The sequence below is a fragment of the Geospiza fortis genome, unplaced genomic scaffold, assembly GCF_000277835.1.
Source record: "Geospiza fortis unplaced genomic scaffold, GeoFor_1.0 scaffold95, whole genome shotgun sequence".
Taxonomy (NCBI): Eukaryota; Metazoa; Chordata; class Aves; order Passeriformes; family Thraupidae; genus Geospiza; species Geospiza fortis.
The window spans coordinates 6,022,181-6,048,115 of record NW_005054333.1 but is presented as its reverse complement, the minus strand read 5'-3'; the positions used below and the strand labels follow the sequence as shown (position 1 = coordinate 6,048,115).

At 39.3% G+C, this 25,935-nt stretch overlaps 1 protein-coding gene across 1 annotated transcript in view; it reads left to right on the top strand.

Annotated features, from left to right (window-relative positions):
* ABCB5 (ATP binding cassette subfamily B member 5) overlaps positions 1–22,630 on the top strand; it is a 33,447-nt gene extending 10,817 nt beyond the window's left edge. The window contains exons 12-28 of the mRNA XM_005421759.2: positions 1,163–1,288; positions 2,526–2,729; positions 3,947–4,117; positions 6,491–6,652; positions 7,114–7,347; positions 9,287–9,433; positions 9,941–10,045; positions 10,881–10,958; positions 11,463–11,546; positions 13,482–13,685; positions 14,384–14,484; positions 15,776–15,916; positions 16,407–16,563; positions 18,864–19,061; positions 19,978–20,184; positions 21,131–21,277; positions 21,796–22,630. Of these exons, the coding sequence (XP_005421816.1) occupies positions 1,163–1,288; positions 2,526–2,729; positions 3,947–4,117; positions 6,491–6,652; positions 7,114–7,347; positions 9,287–9,433; positions 9,941–10,045; positions 10,881–10,958; positions 11,463–11,546; positions 13,482–13,685; positions 14,384–14,484; positions 15,776–15,916; positions 16,407–16,563; positions 18,864–19,061; positions 19,978–20,184; positions 21,131–21,277; positions 21,796–21,993 (2,664 nt within the window). The 3' untranslated portion in view covers positions 21,994–22,630. The remainder of the gene's footprint in view (positions 1–1,162; positions 1,289–2,525; positions 2,730–3,946; positions 4,118–6,490; positions 6,653–7,113; positions 7,348–9,286; positions 9,434–9,940; positions 10,046–10,880; positions 10,959–11,462; positions 11,547–13,481; positions 13,686–14,383; positions 14,485–15,775; positions 15,917–16,406; positions 16,564–18,863; positions 19,062–19,977; positions 20,185–21,130; positions 21,278–21,795) is intronic.
* Positions 22,631–25,935: the final 3,305 nt, after the last annotated feature.

The window sequence follows — 25,935 nt, the reverse complement described above, 5'->3', positions numbered from 1 at the left end:
AAAGAGAGCTAAGGAGTACAGTTTCTATTAGTTTAATCTTGGCAATACGTTGCCTGATGAAAGAGAGTTAGAACTGGCCTAGTGTGTGGTAGTAATTAGTTGCATCTGTAAATATTGTGGTATCTAGAATAAAGTTCATTCTTGCTAATGCAGGCACCAGGATATCAGCTTCCTGGGGATGTAAAGCTGCGTGGATGTAATAATGCGAGAGGAGAGGAATATTGCAGCTATTTTAATCTCTCATTGCAAAAACATGTGTAGGCAAACTTATAAATCAGCCTGGTATAAACAAGAAGAGTTCCCATAGCAGCTAAATATTTTGGCAACTACACAGCATTACTTGTAATGACATGGACATCTTTTGAGGTAAGATGTTCTCTAAATGTGAAAATAGCAAAAATTATATCATTAACTGCAGCTACTCTCCAGGTTGCTGAGACTGTTAAAAATAAGGAATGGGACTTATTAAGGGCTTCCCAGCAATTACTTCATCAAAACAGCCATTTATATTTTAAAAATAGAGGAAAGCAGGCTTGGGTTCAGTGATACCTTTTAGCACCTGAAAATAATTTTCTGTGAGATTCGTAATAATTATGCTCTGGAAAATGGAGGACAGCAGGATAATTTAAAACCCCAAGCCTCCTACTAAATCACACAAATTGGAGAAAATTAGCTATGAAGTTCAGAGTAGTGTGGCTGTGTCTATATTAGTTTGAGTGTGCTGGGGAATTTTCCCAGGCAATGGAATGCAATGGTCTATGCAAGGGAACTCTTAAAATGTTTCTTGGCATGAACTTGGCCTGTTCCAGTTATCAATCTTCTCAAAAATTTCCCAGGCTTGTTTTGGTAGCCAGAAGGATCTAGGGGCCATTCCCAAAAGGCAGGTTGCATGCAGCCATCCTGCTTCAAAGGCTAATACATGTCACAAGCATAGGTGAAGAGTTTTTCCTATCAGTGCTCCAGGATATTCCCAGGTAAAATTATTATATTATTGTTGTCAATAATACAATATAATTATATTATTAATGTTGCCATACCTTCAAACTGTGGCACTCACTACGACCTTGATAGCAACAGCTACACTTACTTTGACAGACTGTTCTCTAATCAAACTTGTAAAACTAAGATATATATATATATTTATTTATTTATTTATTTCCAGATCCTCAAAGGTCTAAACTTGAAAGTGCAAACTGGGAAGACCATTGCTTTAGTTGGTGCCAGTGGCTGCGGAAAAAGCACTACTGTTCAGTTGCTGCAGAGATTCTATGACCCTGACCAGGGAGAAGTGAGTGTCTGCAAAGGAATTGTAAAAACTCAGAGCTATTAGGACATGCATGAGTTTCCCATATTGACTGAACCTTGTTTTCCATTTTGGCTGAATTTCACCATATATCTGTATAGTTCATATTTCCACAATTTAAATTTCAAATGAACTATCTCCTCTTGTTGGCTTGACTTCATTATTCTGCTCCTTCTTACAGTACTACATCACAAATAGCAAATGACACAAGTCTTGGAGTAGACTTGCAAGATCTGAATTTAAAATAATTATTAACTGTTCATTTTTTAAATTCCCTAAACATTTTTGGGCAAAGCATAATGCAACAGAGTCCTGCTGTATTTTGCTGCCTTTTCATTGAATGTAAGCTAAAACCTGAAGAGAGTTTTCCTATTTTAAATGGTTGATTTCTTGGCTTGTTTTTCACTGTCCGCTAACGCACAGAAGTTTCCATCATTACGCATTGTATGTGTTTTACCACTAAACAATAAATCCAGTTGGTAAATGGCAAATATGTCCCACATGAAATTTCCAAAGGAAAAAAATTAGGTAAATGAAACAATGTATTTTTAAGAAAATTTGATATTTGAAGGATGCTACTTAATAGTTACTACTGCTAGTTGAAAGTAGGTAAACATTTCAAATATGAAAAATTGAACTATCAGTATTTAAGGTATCAAGGCAGCTGTTTTCAACACAGTTCTTTCTTAAATTTAGCTTTCCTGTGGCTGTTCATTCCTGCCCCCATGCCTCATTTGCTGTGTCAACGCCAATGTTCATAAGACCACACTGCAAATTACCTACGTTAAAAAATAACTTTCCTTTTAGTCAACTTGGACTCTCTTTGATCTGGTGTTAAGCGCAGCCAGAGAGGTGATTGTGTAGCCGCAACTATGAGGACAATAAACTGGCACAGGGGCACGAGAATCATGTGCAAAGTGTGCAAGGAAGCTGTGAAATTCTTAAGCCAACTCAGACGTAATGGTGATTGGGGGATAACAAACAGGGGGGAAAAAAAGCCCCTGATGTCTTCTCTGTTTATGCCACTCATCATAGTTTTCCATCCTGTGCAACAAATGGAAAAACTGCAGTTGTAGCTTCTCCCCCAACATAGCTCTCTATTAAAGAATTTTTTTTTCCTTGACCTTGTGGCTGATACTTCATTCAAGTAAGAGTAATTAATTGCTTTATTATGAATAGAGTGCATTTACTTGACTTCTTTGACACATTCTTTTCCTCTCAGATTACCTTAGATGGTCGGGATATTCGGACCCTTAATACAAAGTGGCTACGAGAAAATATTGGCATTGTGAGCCAAGAGCCTGTTTTGTTTGCAACCACAATAGCTGAGAATATTCGCTATGGCAGAGAAGACATTTCTGATGCTGAAATTGAGCAAGCAGCCAAGGAAGCCAATGCTTTTGACTTTATATCTAGACTGCCTGATGTAAGTTCCTGAACTTTGAGTGTAAGAATGAAAGATCCATTTACGCTGGTGTCCTGTTTCTGAGAGGCAGAGCATGGGAATGAAAGTTATACTACAACTTCTCAAAATACACTTATTGCCTCCAGCACCTTATTGCCTCCAGTAGAGAGTTTTTCAACTAAATATTGTGCCTTTGGTTGCTCTCAAAGGACTTGTGATGGAGTCTGGGAAAAAATGTCAATGGCTTAACTAGGGAGAAAGGAAGCTTCACAGCTGTATTGCCATCCCTACCCATCCCATGAGGCATAGAGGAGTTGGCTTTTAGAAAGAAGAACCAGAAATCCAGAGCCCTTTGTCAGGAGCTAACTGTACATTCACAGGAAATAGCGGGGAGTGGGTGGAGGTAAATAAATATGCCCTGAAGTAAATAAGTATGCCCTTTTAGCAGCTACAAAGATCTTCCTCTGCCTGAGATTCACAGCTTTGAGCCCTCTCTTAGCAGTAGGTGTGTTACTCCTTTCAGGATGTGACTGAGAAGCGAGGTCAAGAATTCTAAACACATCCTCATAAATGGATAATATGTCTTTGTCTTTGCTCCTGAAGTTAAAAATGTGGGAAAAGTGCCCACCTGGGATTTGATTTCAAAACCTTTTACTACTTTAGAGAGCTTGGCCCCATCACTCAAGCATGCGCCATTTCAAACATGTCAATCTGTTCCAAGGTTCCTTGTTCTCAGGAAGAGTGATTTGTTCATATTTACTCTTAAATAGCTATGTAATAAAAAACTACAGTGGACTTTGAGACTTGTGACTTTGCAGTAAGTGATATGGTCAGTAGGAACTAAACCATGGCTCCAAGGGGGAGTGTCTCAGATTCAAAGGAGGCACCCTATTGGTGTGTCCCTATAATTCCAGCCCTTTTGGAAAGATAGGCAATCCTCGGAAAATATAGAGATCCCTTTTACAGGCTTGCCTTGAGAAACCCTAGGGTTTGGAGCACTGTGTGAGCAATAAAGATCTTTAAAGAGCCATAAGTTCAAAGTTGAACAGGCATAACATGTGGGGGCAGGAGGGTTTGGCTAAGGGCTGGTCGGATGGACATCCTTCCATGTTTGCTCTGCTTGGGCTCAAGTCAGCTGCCAGAAGATATATCTTCTAGAAGATGAGTACTTAGGGTTGCACTGAGAAGTGAGGATTTGAGGTGTCTCACAACTTCTGTTTTGTTGTCTCATTTATCAGAAATTTAACACCATGGTGGGTGAAAGAGGGGCTCAGCTGAGTGGAGGACAGAAGCAACGAATAGCTATTGCCCGTGCCCTAGCAAGAAATCCCAAGATTCTTCTTCTGGATGAAGCTACATCTGCATTAGATACTCAGAGTGAATCCATAGTGCAAGCAGCTCTTGATAAGGTAGGACTCACTGAAGCTAGCAGCTGCCATGAAAAAGTGCAACAAGCACTTAAGGAAACTTAGTGTACAATTTTCAGTGCAAGCTTCCATCAGAATCGAGAACACTGGAAAATAAAATTTGGATGGATGCTTAATTTCAGTGTTTTAACAAGGAGTTTGAACCATCAAAAATTTATGTGAAAATTTGGTTTAATTTTTTAGGGGTTTTGGTTTTGCCTTACTAATAATCAAGAAGACACTTAGTCATGTGGAACTGTAACTTAGGTCTCCTGCACTCCCTTTCTCCAATCATAATTGTTCATTTGCTGGTAAATTGATGGCATCTTATCAAAGCAAGGTATGAGGACAGAATGGCTTTTTCCAGGTGGATTAATAGAAAAGTATATGTTATTGATATCCCTAGTATTTTTTCTTTACAGAATAGTTGCTTCATAATTTTAAGAAAGCTTTTGATATTTAGCAATTTTCATTCTTTTCCTGCTTTTAGCAGCCCCACAGCTCTAGGGTGGGTGCTACTGCAGAGCAGGGCTGTCAGATCTTGTACCCATGTCTCTGATCAGCACATGATACCTTCCTCACAGCCCACCTTCTTCATCATCTGTTCCCATCAACATACAGTAGAACTCATAGGCTTTGATTGAAAAACATCTTCATGGCTTGGCTTGAATGTTTTTTCTTTTGTCTAATATTTATTTTAATATATTTTTTTAAATGAGGTGAAAAATCCTGCCTTTCATTTCAGTAGTTATGCAGAGAAATATGAATTCCCATTACGGCTCAAGGGAAACACAGAATTTGTCATCTTCACTTATTAGTGAGCTTAAATCTGAGGTAGAGTGCAGCTCTTTGTTATAGCCATGTAATTCTGGTGATTAATATTAAGGTAACATGTAGAATGCAAAAATAATATTAATATTATCTTTCTTCTGCATGTTTTGGTTTTGTTTTTTGTTTGTTTGTTTTTTTTTTAATTTTGTAATCAAGTACTTAGCTTTCCCAGAAGCTTATTGTTTCATTGAGTGCATAACAGAGGGAGGTCACTCAATTAAGTGAACTCTTTCTCATCCTTCATATTCTCAGAACACACCAAAATGAGCCCTGAATCATAACTTAGTCATGTTTTCACAGCATTTTGATGTCTATCAGTGCAGTCCCCTAATGAGATTTCCAAATTTCATTTCAACATCCCTGAGTGGAAAAAGTGGTGCTACTATTGTTCATTATTTTTACAGCTGAGGAGCAGAGATACTAACCTCATGAACACTCACTGTTTCAAGGCATTCATGTGCAGCTCCTTGTAGCCAGCTGTTTTTAGATAACTTTGCACCCTATAAAGCATTTTGCTAGTTCTGATCAGAGCTCCCAGCTGCAGTGGTGAGGCTTTGTGTGTTAGGCCAGAGGCATAAAACCGCGTTGTGGCAAACTTCCTGGGAGTGACTTGCTTGGGGGGGAAGAATTCAAACCTCCATGGTAGCAGTCCCCTACTGCAGATGGCCTCATTATCTTCATGTCCCTGTTCCTGTGCCCATATGATGTACAACTTCTGTAGCAAGAAACTTCCAGCAGGTTCCAGGTTCACAGAACATACTTGAGGTTCCCTTGGATCTCTCCTCCTGCCAAGCTGCCATCTGCTCCAGGCATTAGGGTGGAGGGAAGCCAGCCTCTCCAGCAGTCACAAGGGGTCCTGTGTTCATTTGCTGCATGAAGGCTGTGTATGCCTCTGGTCTGTGTGAGGGCGCTGGAGAGAGGTGGAGCATGTAACCTGCTGACTGAGAATTCAGCAGCTCCTCCTGCCAAATCCCAGTAGAATTATTGTCAGATAAATTTGTTTCAGAAGGGAGTGGCTCAAACCCATTTTTGATGCAAGTTTGCTCCTCTATGCTTTCCTGCTAAGTCTGGTCAGAAATTATGCTGATGTTGTACTTCCAAAAGTTTGCAGGGACAAAGAAAATATCTGCTCTTTATATATTTGTGATCCAAGCTTTATTTTCAGAAAGATCTAACTATTCTTATGGCATTTCCCCATCATGCTTGCATGCACATGGAAACACTTTGTGAGCAACTTTAGCTCAAACAGGTCAAATATTATAAAAGTCAAATAATAAATAAACTTTAATTATGGTCTTTAATTTTTGTTGCCTGTCTAAAAGACTAATGTGGCTTTCTTTGTCTAAATTAGTCAAATAAAACTGTCCTTGCACTGCTAAACAAGGACACGAAGCCAGGCAAAAATAACAATCTTTGCTTTTAAAAGAAAGAAAAGTATTTTTAAAGTTTCAATTTACTATGTATTACAGTTGACTAAAATAACTTTATTTCTGTGCTATTTTCTTGCACAACTTAACTGTAACTGGGTTTTGTGTGTTTCTGTAGGCTCGGGCTGGACGTACCACCATCGTGATTGCTCACAGACTGTCTACCATCAGGACTGCTGACACTATCGCCGGATTTGAGAAAGGTGTCGTGGTTGAACAAGGGACACACAGTGAACTGATGCTACAGAAAGGAGTCTACTATTCCCTTGTAATGCAGCAGGTAAAGGCAAATTTATTTACTTTCTTTCTCCATTTCACAAAGCTGTCAAATGGTTGGTGGAGTAATTTTCTCTCTAGTTCCTGCATGTTATCCAGCTGGCAGCTGCTCAGTTACTCTAGTCTGGGCATGGGCACAGGCTTGGAATTCTTGGGGGTTTTACCCATAATGTTTCATATTTATGCAATCCAATATGACAAAAACATAAGTGAGTTTAGGGCACAGACTGCATATTTATGGCATAACCATAGAGGTGTTAGATTCCAGGTGGATTCCATAGATGGCTTTAAAGGAAAAGAGGGGGACAAAATCAAATAGTCTACTGCTCTGCAATTGTAGACTGAAATATATGTGGCCTATAGACAACTACAGTTACACAATTGAAACAGTAGTATTCAGGAGAAAAAAAAAGTCTTTTTTCTAGTCAAAATGCCTTGTAAATGTATATCCTGAATTCTCACTAGGGTTATAACAGTGATGTTCAGGATGGTGGCACATCAGAAGATAGTGAAGGCTCAGGAGCTGAGGAATATGAGGAAAACATAAATCCTGTAGAAGAGTTGAGTCTTCAAAATCATTTTGAAATCTCTGTGATGCCAGAGAAAGGCAGCATACGAAGAAGATCCAGCCGATACAAGAGCAAGAGGAGTTCATCTAAAAATCCCTTTGGACAAAAGAAGAAAAAAAAGGAGGTGGAGGTTGGTATTAGAACTTCAGTTTAGAATTTTAATTATAAGATGTAAGCATAAACAAAACCCACATAACTTGGATTACATTTAGATAGCTGTCTTTTCTGCAACATTTACTCATGTGATATTGCAGTCAGTACTCACCAGACTGAGGATAATTTGTCTTAACAAAGACCTTATTTTAATGCTACTGAGTTAATGTGGAACTTGAAAAAAATTGCTATTGGTTTGTACATTGCTTTGTACATTTTAAGAGAATTATTTCAGTGGTACAGATTTTTTTTAGTTCTTTATTTTAATTCTATCTAATTGAAGCTAGTTATGAGATTTCATTTGCAAGATTCTTTACTCCCTGGTACTTACTGTTGCAAATATGTTGGATAATATAATCCCTGGAGTGTGCGTACCCAAATTGAGGGCACTTTCGAGTATCATATTACATTTATGTCAAGCAAAAAAACAAAAAAGAATTGAACCCCTGTCATTTTGAAGAACATTTCCATTAAAAGAGATGTTTCTCCTTCTGGTTTAGTATATGCTTCAGTTTTGCAGGGTATTTACAGATAAAACAACTTGATTGACATAATCAATAAAAGTCATGTAGGAAGTTTGGGGTTAAGAAAAATTATTTTATTTCAAAGTTGAATAAAACTTGCTCATAGCGTCAAAAAGAGCAGATTTCTAGTGCATTCTGGAACAGACTTGAGATGAGCAGCTCAACAGAAACTTGATTTTGTTTTCTATTTTGTAGTACTTTTTTCATTAAACATATTGGAAGAGTGATTTGATATATTAACGTTGCTTGCATTTTTTGTTTAGTTTTTGGGGGTTTTTGCCTGATTTCAAGACCTTTGCAGTGAAGAACTAAAATATAAATTCCAAAGTAAAAGCATTAATTCTTCTAAGTCTGTGGTAGTTAGGATCTCATCTGTAATAAATATTTTAAATAATTATTAAATTCTTAGTATGATTTTATCTGTAGATTTTCCTCCTCTCTAAAATTCATCTTCCAGCTAATGAATATTTCAAATAGCAAGAACAAGCTGGACCCATTCCCATTATCATATAAAATGTTGTATAACTTCAAAAGATACTTTTTGGCTGTATATTAATACTGCTTAAGACCTTAGAGGAAATAGTGGGTGTTCATGCTCAAGAATACAATATTCATCACATTCAGAAGAAATGAAGTCAAACATCCAGCAGCTGTAATTATTTCAGAAAAAAATCAGCCCACTTTTAGAGTTGAGATTTAGCCACCTTCATTCAGCATCTAAAAAGCAAGATAAAATAACCAGGAAGCAAGAGCAAATTGCTTATAATCCTGACTAATATTTTGCCTCATTTCTGATGCTTTCATTATTTACTTTTCCAGAAATATCCCTTTGGAGGCATAAGCACTTAAATAAAGTGGTAGAGCAAGACAGAACATTTTTTGTGCCTTGAAAACACAAACAGGCTAACTGACTCTAACAAATGCCTCGTTCCTGGCTTTGGTAATGATTCATTGGATATAGTTTGCCAAAGAGAAAAATGACCTCTCTACCCAATTGTTCTACTGCCAGCCCACTGGTATTTAGCTGAACTGGAGGGGCCTTTTCTGTCCTCTGAACTGTGAGATGTTCAGTTCTTTATAATGATTGAAATATTAGTTACCATTCATGGTGACCAGTCCTTCTGACTTTCAGTGAACTGTCCTGGCCCCTCTCCCCTCATGACTTAGCCTTTTGTTAAGTTTTTTGCCTACACATTTTTACAGTGCAGTTTGTGTTCTAGGACATGAAACAGCAAAGCAGCAAATCTCCAGCATGTTTGCTTGATCTGAGTGCACAGAGAGGGCTTTCAGTATTTTACGAAGACTGTTCACTGCTCAAGGCCTAATGAACACCCACTGTCTGGAGAATTTTATTTTCTCTTTCCAAGGAAAACTCACAACTTTCTCCTGTAGGAAGAAAATCTCCCTGCTGTGCCTTACTTAAAAATCTTGGCTCTGAACAAACCTGAGTGGTTCTATGTACTGCTGGGAGTGATTGCTGCTGCTGTCATAGGTGCAGTCCACCCTACATTTGCTGTTATATTTGGAAAAATCATTGGGGTAAGTTTTTTAGTTGCGGGTTTTGGGGTTTTTTTTGTTTCTTTCTTTTGGGGGTTTTTGGGTGGGGGGTGGTTTTTGTTTTTGTTCTTTTTTGTTTGGGTGGGGTGTTTTTTGCAACTAGAAGTTGCAGTCCTGAGCTTTCTTCATGCTCAACCATTCACTTCTTTCCATGTTAGTCTCTGAGTGGGATTAACTCGTATAAATACATCCATTGAAAAATGTTGAAGGGACTCTAGAAGCAGAGGATGGTGGAACTGCGTCTAACTAGCTGGGGAAAGGAGGCACGTTGATGGATCTGGGAGAACAAATTAGTGCAATGTAGGTTAAATGGAAAGTTGGACTATCTTTTGGGTCCTCAGCAGAAAGTTGACTGCAGACTGATTTTAGAATCCAGGATACTTGCTAAAAGAAATTAAAGTAGGCAGACAAGCTTCTTGAGATGAAGGCTGGCTTATGTAATGGATGCTTGTCTATGTACTCATTTTTGTGGGTTTTTTCTTTTCATAGGCTTTTCAAGAAAGAGATCCAGAAAAAAGGAGTAAAAACACTGTATTGCTTTCTTTAATATTTCTTTTACTTGGAGTGATTATCTTAGCAGCGTACATAATCCAAGTAAGTGTCACTACACTGAAATCTTAAAAGCTCTGACCTTCCAGCAGGCTGCAGGTATAACTCATATCAACACAATCTGAGAAGTAAAAAACCAATCAGAGCTTACAAAAATATGCACAAGTGCCAGGGTCTTCCTGAGATACGTAGGATTAATATTTACCTAAAGACATAGATCTATATTTGCTCATGGTTTAAATAATCCACTGAAGGAAATGTTAATTCAACATGATTGAAATCAAAGTTGAGGGTCCAGCCTTAAAAGTCAAAGTTAATACTGATATTTCTCACTGACTAGTCTATAGGGTCTTGCCAAAGCAAGTATAAAGCAGACTCAATCTTTCCATTGCAGACAGTGCTTTTCATACCATTGAGTAAATTCCATCATTTCCTGCACTCTTAAAGCTTGCAGAAAGCACTGCGTGCTCTCTGATGTCCACATCATAAAAATCCATCGGAATGACTGCTGTGAGTGAATGTTTCTGGTCACAGACAGGATAGGGAAGCCAATCACTAGACAGGTTGATTTATACTGTAGTGCTGCTGTCTGTGTGTGCATGATTGACCAGAAAAGTTTAATCTCCCTTTGCTTGGGGTGGTTGTGATACAAGAATGTAATATATAGATGCCTTCTTTGCTATGTTGCTTCCTTCTTGTGAGAAAATCAAGTTTCAGGTTCAGGAATGTGAATGACGCTTTTCCCAGGACATACATATTCACAGGGGGTTGCAGGTGTGATGGCTTTTGTTGAGCTTCTTGGTATGATTGCTTTTGTTGTGCAGATTTATAAACAGTTACAGCATCAGATAAGAAAATGTGACTGGTTTTCCTCCCCCAGGGATTCATGTTTGGGAAGTCTGGGGAAACCCTAACAATGAGACTGCGCTCTTTGTGCTTCAGAGCATTACTTCAGCAGGTATGAATTAGGCAGTTACGATATCAAGAGAGAAATGGGTGTGGACAAGAACCTGTGTGTTTGTAGAAACATATGAAAGGGACTGGTAAATTGGTGACTGGAAGAAAAAAGAACCCTACCATAGCCTTTGCAAATAAAAAATCTTCTTTTCCTTTCTGTATGTACAAATCCTTGAGGGTCCCTTCCAACTCAGGATATTCTATGATTCTGTAGCTGATGGATAGGTAATTTGTAAGAGAATAGTTAACCTCTTCAGGACCAAGGAATGTCTAAGTAAATGGAGGTTATAATAAAAGTTTCTTAATAGGTATGTTCAGGAAAATATCATAGCCAAGAACACTTTGATTACAACCAATTCGATGTCCACAAAATAATAATATTTTTAAGCTTTTTCTTTTAATTTATTTGGAAATGCTGATTACACAGACAGAATATTCAATTAGACATCCTGTTTTGTATTTTCATGTAATTTTTTGAAACAAAAATCAATATCTTTTCTTGCAGGAGATTGGATGGTATGATGACCAGAAAAATGCTGTTGGTGTTCTGCTAACTCGTCTTGCTACAGATGCTTCCCAAGTTAAAGGCGTATGTTGATTCTTTTATGTGTATTTTTCAAATGTCTTTTTCCTTACAAATATTAATTGCAATTGGCAAGGAACTCCAAGATTATTTCAGAAAACAAAGTAGGAAATCTACCCCACAGACTGGTAAATGCCTTTACACAGCATGCTACAGACACAATGGAAATGGTTTCTCATTGATAATTTACAACTATCAAAAATCCAGCTGATGTTCATGTACCTTTCATGTACCTCCCTGCAAGTCTTTAAGCTAAATATATAACAACTGTAGAGCATTTCACTGTGCAAAGTGAAATCTGCATATATATGCTTGGACCACAGTCACTGGACCCTAGGTTTTTACATCATCTTATGAGTGTCCCCTGAATGCCACAAAGAGGTTGCATTTGCAAAGGATACAAACCCTTACTCACCTGAAGGTGAGTGAAGAGAATTCTTCTTCCCATTGCCACAAAATGTGCTTCACAAACAGTAAGAAATAGACTAGCACAATTTAAAAATACCACAGAGGACAATGGCCAAGGAAGGGAACTACTCAAGAAGCTGGTGTAAGACAGGTGGCCACTGGACACTGCTGAGAGAATATGGCAAATTCTGCACAGTTCCTTCAACTTCTCACCTCACCCACAGAACCTGACAATCTGCCAAACATTTCTCTTTCTTTCTGTCTCTTTGTGGGGAAAAGCAAATCACTGCAAGACTTGTGGGGAAAGGTTTACTAGTGTATTTTTTTCCCCTTCATATTTGTACATCACTAATCCTTTAATCCTTGCACTTTTCAGTGTCCATAGGTTTTTGTTTCTCTCCAGCCCTCCTTCATTGTGGGCTTGCAGGAATGAAATAGTCTTTGACAAAATTTAGTCATCTTCATCTTTAAAGATTGTTTGCTTCAGTGGCAATGAAGTCTATCACCCTGTCAGGGCAGTAAAAAGGAGGGGTGCACACAGCTCCCTAACTACAAAAAACAACTAAGGCATGAATGGATCTCCAGAGCTATTGTGATGTCTGGAATACCAGACATCAGTAAGTCAGTACCATGCCTCATGCCGCACTGGTTGATGTTTCCAAATCCATCTTTATGTGCAACCCCTAGAACATATGGCAACAATTCACCTTGGCATTGGTTTAATTGATAATATTTTAAATTTATGGAACAAGAAAAGTCTTTTAAGGGCAGGAAACCCTTTGGCAAAAGAAAGAAGAATATTTGCTTCCTACCCAAGAGTTTTTGTTTTTACCACCATGCCAAGGTCTGGAAGATGAACTATTTCCACAGGACTATTTGCAGAAGTTCTTTCTGCAGATCAGAGCCCACCTGGATGCTGGATGCTAATCAATGCTCATTTAAAAAAGGTTTTGGTGAAAAGGTTATACAGGCTGGGAGGAGGTGAAAATTCTTCAGTCGGAGTTAGTCTTTCCTACTCATTTCCCCCCTGAGATAAAACATTTCTGCAGGGTGCCCAAATTCGGATTTCTTTGCTCTAAGAACACAACCTCAAGTGCAGCAATGTAAGAAGCTGAGGATGAATTTTTCACCACTGTAAGTGTGGAGGGTCTCAGTGGTTGGCTGCTGTTAGAACCAAGCCACTCTTGCCTACTGCTGGACATCGAACTGCCAACTCGCCCTACTCTCACAGTGGTCACAATTTTCTCTACCTTGGGTAGAGTGTGAAGTCCCAGATGCATTTCATTAAACAACTGTCATGTCCAACTCTCCAGACTACAATACCTCCTGAAGGCCTGAATGCTGGCAGGTGTGAGGAATCCCTAGGAATGGTTACAGAAGTTGGTGCATAATGCCCACACACGTGATTGCACATGGCTTCATTTCTCAGCCCAACCTTTGGCCTCGATTACAGCAATTTGAAGTTGTAATTTAAGCAACAAAAATGAAAAAATCTAATTACATATATTTGGGGGGTTTCTGGGGTTTTCTTAGGCAACTGGAAGCCGACTTGCACTGATGACTATGACTGTCTTTACCCTTGTGACTGCCATCATTATTGCATTTGCATACGGCTGGCAGCTAACTTTGCTTGTCTTGGCCTGCATTCCTTTTATTGTTGGTGCAAATGCTGTGAGTGCCAGCTCTATGTCTGGTCATGCTGCAGAAGACCAAAAAGCTTTGGAAGAGGCTGGAAGAGTAAGTTCTTCAGTTTTAACTACAGAGTACTGTGTGAGATCACCTATAAGGACAACACTGTAGTTATACTATAGCTGACTCAATTGTCCAAGATAAATGAAGGGTGTTGAGAGGAATATTAATATATCTTCAAGAACAGCAAAATACAGATAACACAAACCATCTGCAAATTAGAATATAAAAATGTATTTGAAAGCCTCAGTAGTGGATTTCTGGGCCGTGGCAGATGCAGCAGAAGCAGCCCCAGCACTGGTGCCTAGGGTGAGCAATGTGGCTCTGCACTGTTCTGCTGCAGCCAGAAGTGTTTGCAGCATTGATACCTTTCTATTCTGTCATAAAGGCAAGCCATTAATGTGCTCAAGAGTTTCAGGGCACTGCCTTCACTCACCTGATAGTGCTCTTCTAGGAGACAGAAATAGTCCGTGCAAAAGAGCAAGCTGTGTCCAGATTACTAGTGCTTGTCCCCATGTTATTAAATTTGGTTTAATTCTTGAGGGCCACAACCCATGGTTAATAAAGACACTGCTGAAGAATACTTTCATTGCTTAGGACTTTTCTTCATCTTCATCACTACTCTTAAACAAGCACATTCTGATCTAAAATAATAAATGCTAGAGAAGAAATCTAGTGTTCAGAAGATAGCTTGAAGATTGCAGTTGTAAGAGACTACCTCTTATTTGTTTAATCTCTTTGTTTAGATTTCAACAGAATCCGTTGAAAACATAAGAACTGTAGCTTCACTGACCAAGGAAGAAGCATTTTATGAAAGATATGTTGCTTGTTTGAATCATACATATAGGTGGGGTTTTTTTCTTTACAGTGCACTTTAGTCTTTCAGATTTACTGTAAATACCTTTCTTGGAACCTAGCCAATACCCAAAAGACTGGGAAGAATATCAACAGCTGTTCACATATCTTTGGAATTTGTATAATCTCTATCTTTTAATATACATTATTAAGTGTAGAGTGAAAAAAATATTTGCAGGATTTGTCTTTTATTATGCAAACACTTAAGAAGCTGCATTCTCTGCACATGTGTTATAGAATATTGTGTTTGCCTACAATATGGGATATATGTTCACTCTATGTCAGTGTATTGCACTGATGCTACTTAACTTAGGAACTAACAGTTCCATCACACCCTTTATAGCATAAATAAGTTTTATTCCCCTCATATGACTTTGAAACCTTAAAAAGAACTTCATACATTTCCCTTGTTTGATCCACTACATCCCACTGTCTTTTCTCTGCTGAAATGCATTTGAATCATTACAGTTGCCAGATGTTTCTAGCTCCATTTTATTTAAATAAAATACCCCAAAATCGAAATTGCTTCTAATGTAAAAGAAGGAATTGAAAGTGATGTATTGCACAATCTGTCCTCGACCAAAATAGTGTTAAAATTCAATGTCTGGTGAGCTGCTAAGAGCCCAGATTTGGGCAGGATGCTTGCTTGGACTGTCACAGGTCTGATTTACAGCTCAAACTAGAAAGGAGATTTCCTCTTCCTCTGAGAGCATCCTAAACAATGAGGACAGAGAGTTCACCAGATTGTTATTTGGTGTGTTTTCAATTAGCTACACAGAATGAAATGCTTCCAGAGGGATAGATTGAGAAATCATGGTATAGTCTGAATTCTAGTGGGGATACCCAGCAATGTATCTGTGCTCCGCTCAGATGGGATGAGCTGATGGAAGCCTGCAGGCAGCTCTCAGGCCAGGCTTAAGCCTAATTGTTTTCTTAATAAAATGGGTCATATGGGGTAGTTATTAACTTATTTCATTTTAACTAACTGCTCTAGTGACCTGTCCTGCTATAAAAGCAAAGGAAGGGGATTCAATTTAACATGACTGAGGATCAAGGTTTTCATTGCTTTCTGTCCTAAGGGTGGTTCTATGTCCTGAAGCCAGGGGCTCTTAGGGTCTGGCAAGGATTGTTTGTGAGTGTGTGTGTTGTGGGCTGATTTGTTGTGGTTTTGGGGGTGAGCTGGATTGCTTGAAGATTTTATTCCAGAAGTCTGGCTATCCCCCAACCAGTGTCTGTTGTTTCTCTTTTACAAGTCATTTATGGAAAGTCTCTTCTTTTATCAGAAAATCTCTGAGAAAAGCTCCTTTCTATGGATTTACCTATGGAATAGCTCAATGTTCAGAGTACTTTATTAATGCAGCAGTCTTCAGATTTGGAGCATGGCTCATTGCTAATGGTCTGACCAACTTTGAAAATGTCTTTATGTGAGTATACTTTATAAAACAAAAAAAGATCAAAATTAGTACGCAGTGTAGTGATTTCAATGCATGCAGATTATTTTATCAAATTACAGAGGTAATGGGGTATGGGAATCCAGGAATTCAGTCTGGTTGGAAGATTTCTTTGGGCATAAGGGCTGTTTTGGGGAAAGGTGCTCCTTTGGACAGCGAAACAGCAAAAGTGAGCAGCAAGATCAGCATATCTACTCTGGAGAAGCCTTTGCCCTTTGACGTCCCTTGCAGGCAGAGGGTGTTGAAAAGAAAAGTGATATGATACTGCTGTCCAGCTATACAGTAGCTATGGGAGCAAGCTGACCTTCCTAGTACTGGATGACATCTTGGAGTGTGAGGAACTCCAGAAACATCATAACCTAAAGATGCTAAAAAGCTTTATTCTGAAGGTATGTTTTATGCAGTGGAAAGCGAATGCATTGTTCCACCTGGAATGAATCATGCTTTGTCCTTTGCTTTTTAGAGTCTTCTCTTCTGTCATATTTGCAGCTATGAATGTTGGGCAGTCTTCTTCCATGGCACCAGACTACGGCAAAGCTCGAGTGTCAGCTCAAAGAATCTTTCAGCTTTTGGACAGAAAACCTCTAATTGACAGTTACAGTGAACAAGGTGAAAAATTGGTAAGGGTTGTGTTATTTTGCATGGGAGCTTGGCAGGATATTGGAGATCTGTTCCTTTGGGGTTTGGGGTGAATTTTTTTGGAAGGAGTGTTCTTTATTTCACAGGAAAAAATGTTGTAACAAACTAAATTAGCAATTATTGTCAGGAATTGTATTCACAGGTTACACCCTAAGAAACTGGCACCTTTCATGACACCTTAAGAAATAGGCACCTCTATTTCTTAGGGTGTCACAAAAGGATTCTGAATTAGGCTGACCTACTTGTGACTTGAAAGGAGCCTACAAGAAAGATGAAGAGGGACTTGTTACAAGAGCATGTAGTGACGGGACAAGGGGGAATGGCTTCAAACTGAAAGACAGTAGACTCAGATGAGATACTAGAAAATCATTCTTTCCTGTGAGGACGGGATGAGTTGCACAGAGAAGCTGCAGATATCCCATCCCTGGAGGTGTTCAAGGCCAGGTTGGATGGATCTCTGAGCAATCTGGTCCAATGAAAGCTGTCGTTGCCCATGGCAGGGGGGGTTGGAACTAGATGTTCTTTAAGGCCCCATCCAATCCAAACCATTCTATGGTTCTGTCAAAAGGCAGACACTATATAGTGGCACTGACTTATTTAGGGACCATATTATTTCTGGGTTTTAGACAAAAGTGTATGGCCTTTAAGGTAGTTTTTCTCTAAATGATTAAAAAAATATTTTTCATTCTACTGACTCACAGTATAAATGGCTTCAGGAAAACACTGATAATGTTACTTCCAATAAAAAGTTTTGTTGTCTTTGTAAGAGTTTATAGGAGAAATAAAATACTAATGCATTTTCCTAACTATTATGTAAATAAGATAGATTAGTTCCTTTACAGACAGGCACTTTGCCAAAAGCCATCCTATTCCATCTGTGGAAACTTTTACAATTAAAAATATGCTCTTGTGAAGTCAAAATAAGCTTAATGAATAATTTAGTTTGCTCTAAAGTTGGGGGAGGAAAGACAACAATCAAAAACCAATAAAAAGTGAAAATCAGAAAATACTCAAAAATCCCCAGTGAGCCTTGCCTCTAAACCAAAATTGTCATTAGGGGGCCTGACCTCAGCACTTGTCAAATTTCTGCATGTAATGCTTTCAAATTACATGTTCTAGAAGGATTACAATGGCATATCCAGGTTCATCTAAATTTAAAATTAACCTCTCATGCAGTTTTAGAAGGTAGCTCCTACTCAGGAAGACATAATCCAGTTTTCTATAACTTCAAGCTCATATACAGGATTTTCAGCCTTTAAAGTTCTGAGCATGCTTGCATATTTTCTTGAACCAGGCTTCTCTGACACAGACATTGAAAGATTTGGCAGAAGGTCTCCAGTAAAATAAAACTGAAGTGAAAACATTTTTATTGTAGACTGGACTTAACTGCCAGTGATGACTATGACTTAGCAAAGAAAATGTTTGAGTCCATCAAATTAGGTTAATACCTGCTGTGAGAACATCATGTTAGTAGTATTGCTGGCATGTACAGGGGGCTGGCTCATACCCCAAAGAACAGGACAGCCTTGGCGTGTTCCCCCTTTCTTCTACTTGTGCTTAAATATCAACCTGCCTAGGATGTCTAATTAACTATCACTGCTTTTTTAAACACAGCTTGTCCTTTGTGCTCGTGAATAACCTACTGAAGAACTTAGCTGTGCTATCTTAATCTCTAATTTTGACCATGTGTTACATTTGTTCAAATTGTGCTACCTGCAGGGCAAGATCAGGAAAGCAAATGATACAGTTTATGTCACAAGAAGTATCTCAAATAAATCTATTAGAAATGAAAAATCTGGATATTTTCTAATCTTCTTAAGAAGGTGGTTGAGCACTGGAACAGGCTCCCCAGGGAAGCTGTCACAGCACCAAGCCTGACAGAATTCAAGAAGTGTTTGGACAATGCTCTCTGGCACATGGTGTGATTCTTGGGAATGGTGCTGTGCAGGGCCAGGAGATGGACTCTGATCCTGGAGAGTCCCTTCCACCTCAGTTTATTCTGTGCTTCTGTGATACTCTTTTCAAAGATTAAGTGAAAAAATAGACACAAGAGATGCAGAAAACTTCTCCAGAAGAATGCTGTGACTTGAAGATCATCCTATAACTAGTGATACTATGCTCAGTCCAATATGTCATTTAAAAGAATTTCAAAAGCACTTTTGAAAACACCTTCCCAAACTTTTTTGGATCTCTCACTTTAATAACCAAGTCTTAACAAGTGTTGTTATAGTTAAGGCTAATAATGTTAATATGAGCATGTGAACTCTCTACTCCTTTTCAGAGCCATTTTGAAGGCAACATTGAATTCAGAAACATCCATTTTGTATATCCAACAAGGCCAGAAGTTCAGGTTTTGCAAGGACTTAATGTGAAAGTTAAAAAAGGACAGACTCTGGCATTAGTAGGAAGCAGCGGCTGTGGCAAAAGTACATCCATTCAGCTCTTGGAGAGATTTTATGACCCTGTGGAAGGACAAGTGGTAAGAATAGATTTGTGTGGCTATTAATAGTAATTAGATCTACAGAGCTCTTTATGTGCCAAGGTTTCCGAGGCTTTTGACAAGCCTGTCAGTCCCTCTGTTGAGATGCCTTTTTTTAGAGGTGTGAGTTAGAGGCTGTGCCTCCAGTGGATCTGTAGATGATCCCCAAACCGCTGTCATTGCCTGGCCTGGGCATTTGCCGCATGTACCAGCAGTGGCATCCATGCTGGCACAGGGTGCATCCTCAGGTCACAGATCTTGCCTGGGAAAGGAATGACCAGGTCTGACTGCATTTCTTCCCCAAGGCTCCTCACACCCTGGTCAGACAGGGGCATAACACTAATGTATCTTGCTTGTCAGTGTGTAAGTTTTCTTGCTGATATGAACTAACACATTAGGGACAGATATATGCTTCAGATAACACAAATGTAATAGATGTCATTGTTTCATCATCAGGAGGTCCCAATGGGCTTTTTGATACAACCCTTGTTAATGGGTATAAAAAAGTGGAAAGAAACCTCCTTTGGAGGTTGCAAGATCGAAAGGCCTACAGCTGAGGATATTTATTGTTGTGCTCAGCTCCTTAAGGGGCAAGAGGCAGCATTTCCCATGAGCTTCCTGGTGCTCCTTGTGGTCAGTAGGGCTGGAAGAACCACAAGAACCACCTGTTATCTGCAGGTTGTTTCTGCTTGCTAGCAAATGGAAGCAAAACACAAAATTAAAAACTAATGCAGGAAACTATTTTGTCTATTCCGCTGGTTCATTTTCATTTAGCATGCAAAATTTTACCTGATTACATCTGGTAAAATAACACATAATGGGCTTTGTCTTAGAATTTACACTTCCTGTTTACAGCAGATATGTGTGGATGAGCTCAGTAGCCAGCTTGGCATAATGTTTCTGTTGCTTTTTCTAGCTAGCAGATGGATTTGATACCAAATCTCTACATTTACAATGGCTGAGGTCCAGGCTGGGCCTGGTGTCACAGGAGCCCATTTTGTTTGACTGCAGCATTGCTGAAAATATCCAATATGGAGACAACAGTAGGGTGGTTAGTCAGGAGGAAATTGAAGAAGCAGCTAAAGCAGCAAATATTCATGCCTTCATTGAAAAACTGCCAGAGGTAAGAGACAGTGATCTTCTCTTCACAGTGAGATCATATACTTGAAATAATATAGAGATATCAAGGCAGTGCTCACTTTTGTTTTCCCTAATATAATAACCTTTATGTTTTTAAATGTCAGTGTTTCAAGCTTAAAATCCTTTTTAGTTTGTTGAAAAAAAAGCCAATGTTTTCATAATTACAGTGGTATACAGCCCACAATATTTGAGGAAGTGAGGAGAGGGAAATGAGAGGATGTTCTATGTATAAGTAAGTGCTCATAATAATTTTTTTCCATATTTTTCCTTTGACAGCAGAAACTCTTCAAGTTACTCTGATAAAGACATCTTATTTTTCTAAAAAAATTTAGTAAAATAGTCTATTTCTAACTGAATGGATATGCATAGAGAGTCTTTCTTAATAAATACAAAGGGGCAGTAAATCAAAAGTGAATAGCATGGCGTTTGACCTTCATGTTTGACAAGAATTTGGTTCTAACAAGGAAAAATGCTTTGATAGCTTGTTTTCACTGTAGTTCTAGGTACCTGAAACTGAGGCAATAATGCTGAAAAATATTTCATTTTCATTACTACTAATAATGTTTGAGATTCTTAATTCACAGGCAATGCAACTTCAAATTCTTTGTGAATATGTCAGTAAGAATTAAATCGTTAGTTAATCTTATGAACATACGCTCTTTGGATGCCTCACTCTGGTACCATTCAAAACCTATTCCAGCCTTTGAGGGAGTAAATTTTCAGACTGGCTATGAGTATGTGTGGCTGTATATATAACTGCTTGTACTAGAGATGTTTATAAAGCCTTAGCTTTCTTAAAACCACTTGCACTATTCTTTCTTTCAAGATGAAAATGCTTAACTTTTATAGCCGGGAATAAATTTTATTTCTCTAATCTTCCTTCTCTAAAAGTATTCCCTGGTGATCTTTTTTTTTTTTTTAATATCCAGAAATATAATACACGGGTGGGTGAGAAAGGGACACAACTTTCTGGAGGTCAAAAACAAAGAATAGCAATTGCCCGTGCTTTGGTTCGTAATCCTGCTGTTCTGCTTCTGGATGAAGCTACCTCTGCTCTTGACACTGAAAGTGAAAAGGTGAGTGATTGTTATGTGAAATGCTTATGCCTATGTACATGGCTAGTTGCTCTCTGTAGAATAAAATTAAAGCAAACATGCTACAAATGCTCAATTGTGAAACAAGTCAGGTGTATCACAGTAGCTTTTTCACCTGAAAGGTTTGAATTGAACTCTAGTAGAAAGATGTTTATATTTACTGAATAAAAAGTAGAAAAAACCTGAAACTTTAAGTATAAAACTCCACATTAATCTGATACATGTCAGTTTTCTTCCTATCAGATGTGTTTGATAGAAAATACTGAATTTGTCTTCTGACCCAAGCTGGGAGCCCAAGAACCCACTTCTCCATGTTTCACGTTTGTTTGATCAGGCTCACTGACCTCAGCGAGAAATCCTGTTGAGAAAAGGTCTCCCATGTGCACTGACCTATATATCTGTGGGGCATGTGATAAGAGAGTGAGGAAATCAAAGGTAGTTCCTAGGACAAGGGAAGGCTTTTCAGGTGCTAACAGTATTGCTGTGTTCTCTATGGACAGATTGTCCAGAAAGCGCTGGATAACGCCCGGCAAGGTCGGACCTGCATCGTCATTGCCCATCGCCTGTCCACCGTGCAGACAGCCGACATCATCGTGGTGATCAAGAACGGCAGGGTGGTCGAGCAGGGCACCCACAGCCAGCTGCTGGCCAAGGAAGGACACTACTATGCCCTTGTAAACGCACAAGTTTCTAATTAGTACTACTTGCTGAATTGTTGGGGTTTTTTATTTTGTTTTGGTTTTTTTATGGGAAGATGTTAAAATCTCTACAGAGGATTACTGTGGCTGTACTTGTGCTGACTGAGCAGGACCTGTGTTGCAGCCTGGTTGCTGTATCCAGTGTAGCCCTTGGCCCACATATCCATGGGGATGAGCAGTACGTTCCTGGTGCTGGGTCACAGAAGGGGCACAGAGGAGTCCTAGGGACTGAATGTGTTGAGCAGTTTGGTGTGTGACATGCTCTGCAGGGTGTCATACCTGGTGTAGTCTCAGCCACAGCTCAGGTGGGTACCCTGCTCTCCCTGTCCCCCCAAACCCTGGCCCATAGCAGCTGCCATAGGCCACGGTGATAACAGAGTATGGGAGCAGTTAAGCATCATGGATAAACAAAAAGCTGATGTTTGTGATTGCTCTTTGGGTTGCTTCATCAGCCAGATGAAGTCATAAAGTCTTCTTTAGTTAAAGATGATTATCACTGAAAACTGAGATTCCAAAAATAATTACATTAAAGAAAAAGATATTGATGCATGGGTTTGGTTTTTCCCCTACTTTATGCCACATTTCTCATATTACTGTGCTTCACACACTTCTTAGTTGTTCAATACTCTAATTCAGACAATAATTACAATAGTTACAACCTTTCCATATCAAAATAAACTTCATAAAAGATACCATTGTTTTGTTTAGTATTTTTCAAATGCTGACCTAACAGAATTTAGTCATTCTTTGTATCCATCAAGATAATTTCAAAAGTTTTGTGGGGAGCTAGGATGGCATCTATTGGAGTGGAATCCTGTCAGCCATGTAAACAGCTTTTCTTTAAAATAAAGAAAAAAGGAAAAGTTGTTTTCAATATAAGTTCCTTTCTTTTTAATAGGCATAATACTTAGGGTGATGGTTTAGTAGCGGACCTGATAGTGTTAGGTTAACATTTGGACTTGATAATTTAAAGGGTCTTTGCCATTCTAAATGAGTTTATTATCCTATGAATAATTTCAAAAAAAAATTTAAGTGTTGGCAAAGCTTGTTTATACATGTGCTCTAATAATTTTTTAGTCCTCTGATATATTCCTCAGGCTGCTGCAAGACATCCTCCTTTAACTGTTGAAGAATATGTACTATGTAGTCAGAGTGACTCAGCAGCTGGGGTTTTTTGGCTGGTTAAACCCAATTGCAGCATTTCAATTTTCCAAGGTTTTGCACGTGGCTTTGGGTTAGGATTTATAGCCTGGAGCAACCTGCACTACTTTATAATTTCCAGATTGCAGCAGACAAACTTACAGTAATTACCATCTCCTTTGGTCATTTCAATTATTTTCCGGTATCAGGACCTGCAAGGGGAATAAAACACACACACAAAAAAATCTGATCTCAGATTTGCCAAAATAAATTCAGTTGTTCTCCCTAAGAGTTTTTCTCAGAGACTGTTTCAAGAGGAATTTTTACTCATTCAGGCATCCCTCTTGTGTGATCTCTTAATTTTCTTGTGATAGGCACATACTATGGAACTGCTGCCCTTATTACATTTCCAGTTACCTAATGTGGGCTCCAATTAATTCCCTTTGCCCTGTTTTTTTTTCCTACACTGCAGTTAACTAGATTTTGATTCTCAGTTTTGAAAATAAAAACGGGAAGTAACCATTACTTTTCTTAGCAGTGGGTAATTTTTGTTCAATTCCCTTTTCCATTACCAGTCTCCATTTTTTTGGAGCTTTCCAGTAGTGGAGGTTGGAAACAGCTCCCCACTCTGAGGCTCTTACCAGGCCTCAACCTCTGTAATAGCCAGCCTGATCCTCAGGGATCTGAGGATGCTGCATCGATGGCCAAAGGGCTGAGGAGGTGTAAACTGCTTTGATAGCTCTTTTGTTCTGCCTCGGGGACACCATGAGCAGAGAGCACCCTTGATGCCATGAAAGGAACCCTCTCCCTGGTGCAGGACCAGCGCACACACCCAGGCCCTGGACACTGCTGTGCCTGCCCACTGGCACACAGATTGAGCTGGGTGACTTTACTGACAACATGAGATCTAAAGAGATAAATATGTTCAGCTGTAGGCACTAATAGCAAACTCTATGCTCTGATAGTTGATTTCAGACCATCCAAATCACCTTTAAGGTTTGGTATGCCCATAGAGCTTGCAAACTCATTAAAAGCAGACCTAAATTAAGAGAGAAATGTACGTCAAAAGCACCTATTTCAGCACCAGGGCCTATATATGATATAGATATCAAAAGAATCAACCCTGACAGAGGATTTGTTGGTGCCACTAAGTAGACACTCAATTTTTCCTTCAAAAACCCGTCTGAATGCTTTCTCTAAAGTCTTCATTATCTTTTCTGGGAAGTTGTATCTTAATAATTCCATAGAAGACTTAGGTCAGTGCTGGCAATAAGCAAGTTTCTGAGCTAAGTGCTTCTCTTCTTCATGAATGAAGCCTTTGGTGTTCCTTGACAAGCACAGGCCAATATGTTCCATTCACCCCTATCCTTGTGGCAGTCATTTTAGGGATAAAATCCCCAGTGACACCAGCAGTGACTCACCATATTATGGGCACATTTGGAGAACACCAACACTTGTGCAAGGTTAGGGGAGACTTTGAATTCTGAGCTGGAATGTAAAGCAGCACAGAGCAAACATTTCAGAAAAAAAATGTCATTATGAACATGTCCTGGTTCTGTCCAGGAAAGGGTTAGTTTTTGCAGCAGCAAGGAGGGGGCCTGGCCAGGACCCAAAAGGTATTCTTTACCACCTCATCATCATTGCTGGGTGTGGGGCAAACAGTTTCTTCTGGGAAGAAGGGGTTCTTTTTGGACAAGTAACTGGTTTTGTTTTAGCAATGCTCCAGCTCTTTAGATGGCCCCCATTTAGGGCTCATCTGCTGCCTGCAACCATGGGAGGAACTCTGGTTCCAGGGAGAAACCAGGGAGAAGCAAACAGCTTCTGCCCAGGGAGAAACAAACAGCTTACCTAAGGGAGACCAACAAGAAAGCTAGAGAGGGACTTTTTACAAGGACATGCAGTGGTAGGCCAAGGGGTGATGGCTTTAAACTGAGAGAGTAGATTCAGAGCAGATATTAGGAAGAAATTCTTTACTATGGGGGTGATAAAGCACTGACATGGGCTGCCCAGAGAAGAATGGATGCCCCTCTCCTGGAGGTGTTCAAGGCCAAGGTAGATGGGGCTGTGAACAAAGTGGTCTGTGGAAGGTGTTCCTGCCCATGGTGGGGAGGCTGGGACTGGATGATCTTCCATGTCCCTTCCAACCCAAACCAACTTGTGATTCCATGGAGAGCAGAAAAATTACCACAGTTTATCTGGACGTCTTGCTGAAGCAGGAAATACAGTGGCAGCTTTTCCAAGGTATTTCCGAACTCTTCTGTTTCTTAATGGATTTGGATAATATTAGAGGAATGTGGTCTGGCCATCACTAGAACTATATCCAAATTGCAAATAAACTGGACAAAACAATGGATAAAAGCCTGTGCTTTAGCTCTTTCTGTGTGTCCCTGCTGCTGCATGTAAACAAACCAGACTTCTGTAAAACACATCTTCTCCATGTCTGAGGCATTAAAGTGTTTCTAAGATCATCAACATAGTAATGAAGAGAAACAGATGGGCAGCAAGGTCACAAACAGCATCTGTGTAGTTTCTGCTTACAAAATGTACTTGAAGAGTTTATATTTTTTAGTCTTAATCCTTAGGTACTTGTAAATGACTGGTAGTTTTAGATGTAAAGGTGGAAAAATCCAGTTGCCTTGTTATGGCTTATCACCTTCCAGCTGCCCTATATATAAGCTTCAGCACACATTGCCCATCGCCCTGACATTTTCCAGAGTTATGGCTCTCCCTGACTGTTCTCTTCCTGTTGCCTGGACTGCTTTTCCTCCTCAAGCACCTTGCCTAGCACACACAACAGATGCT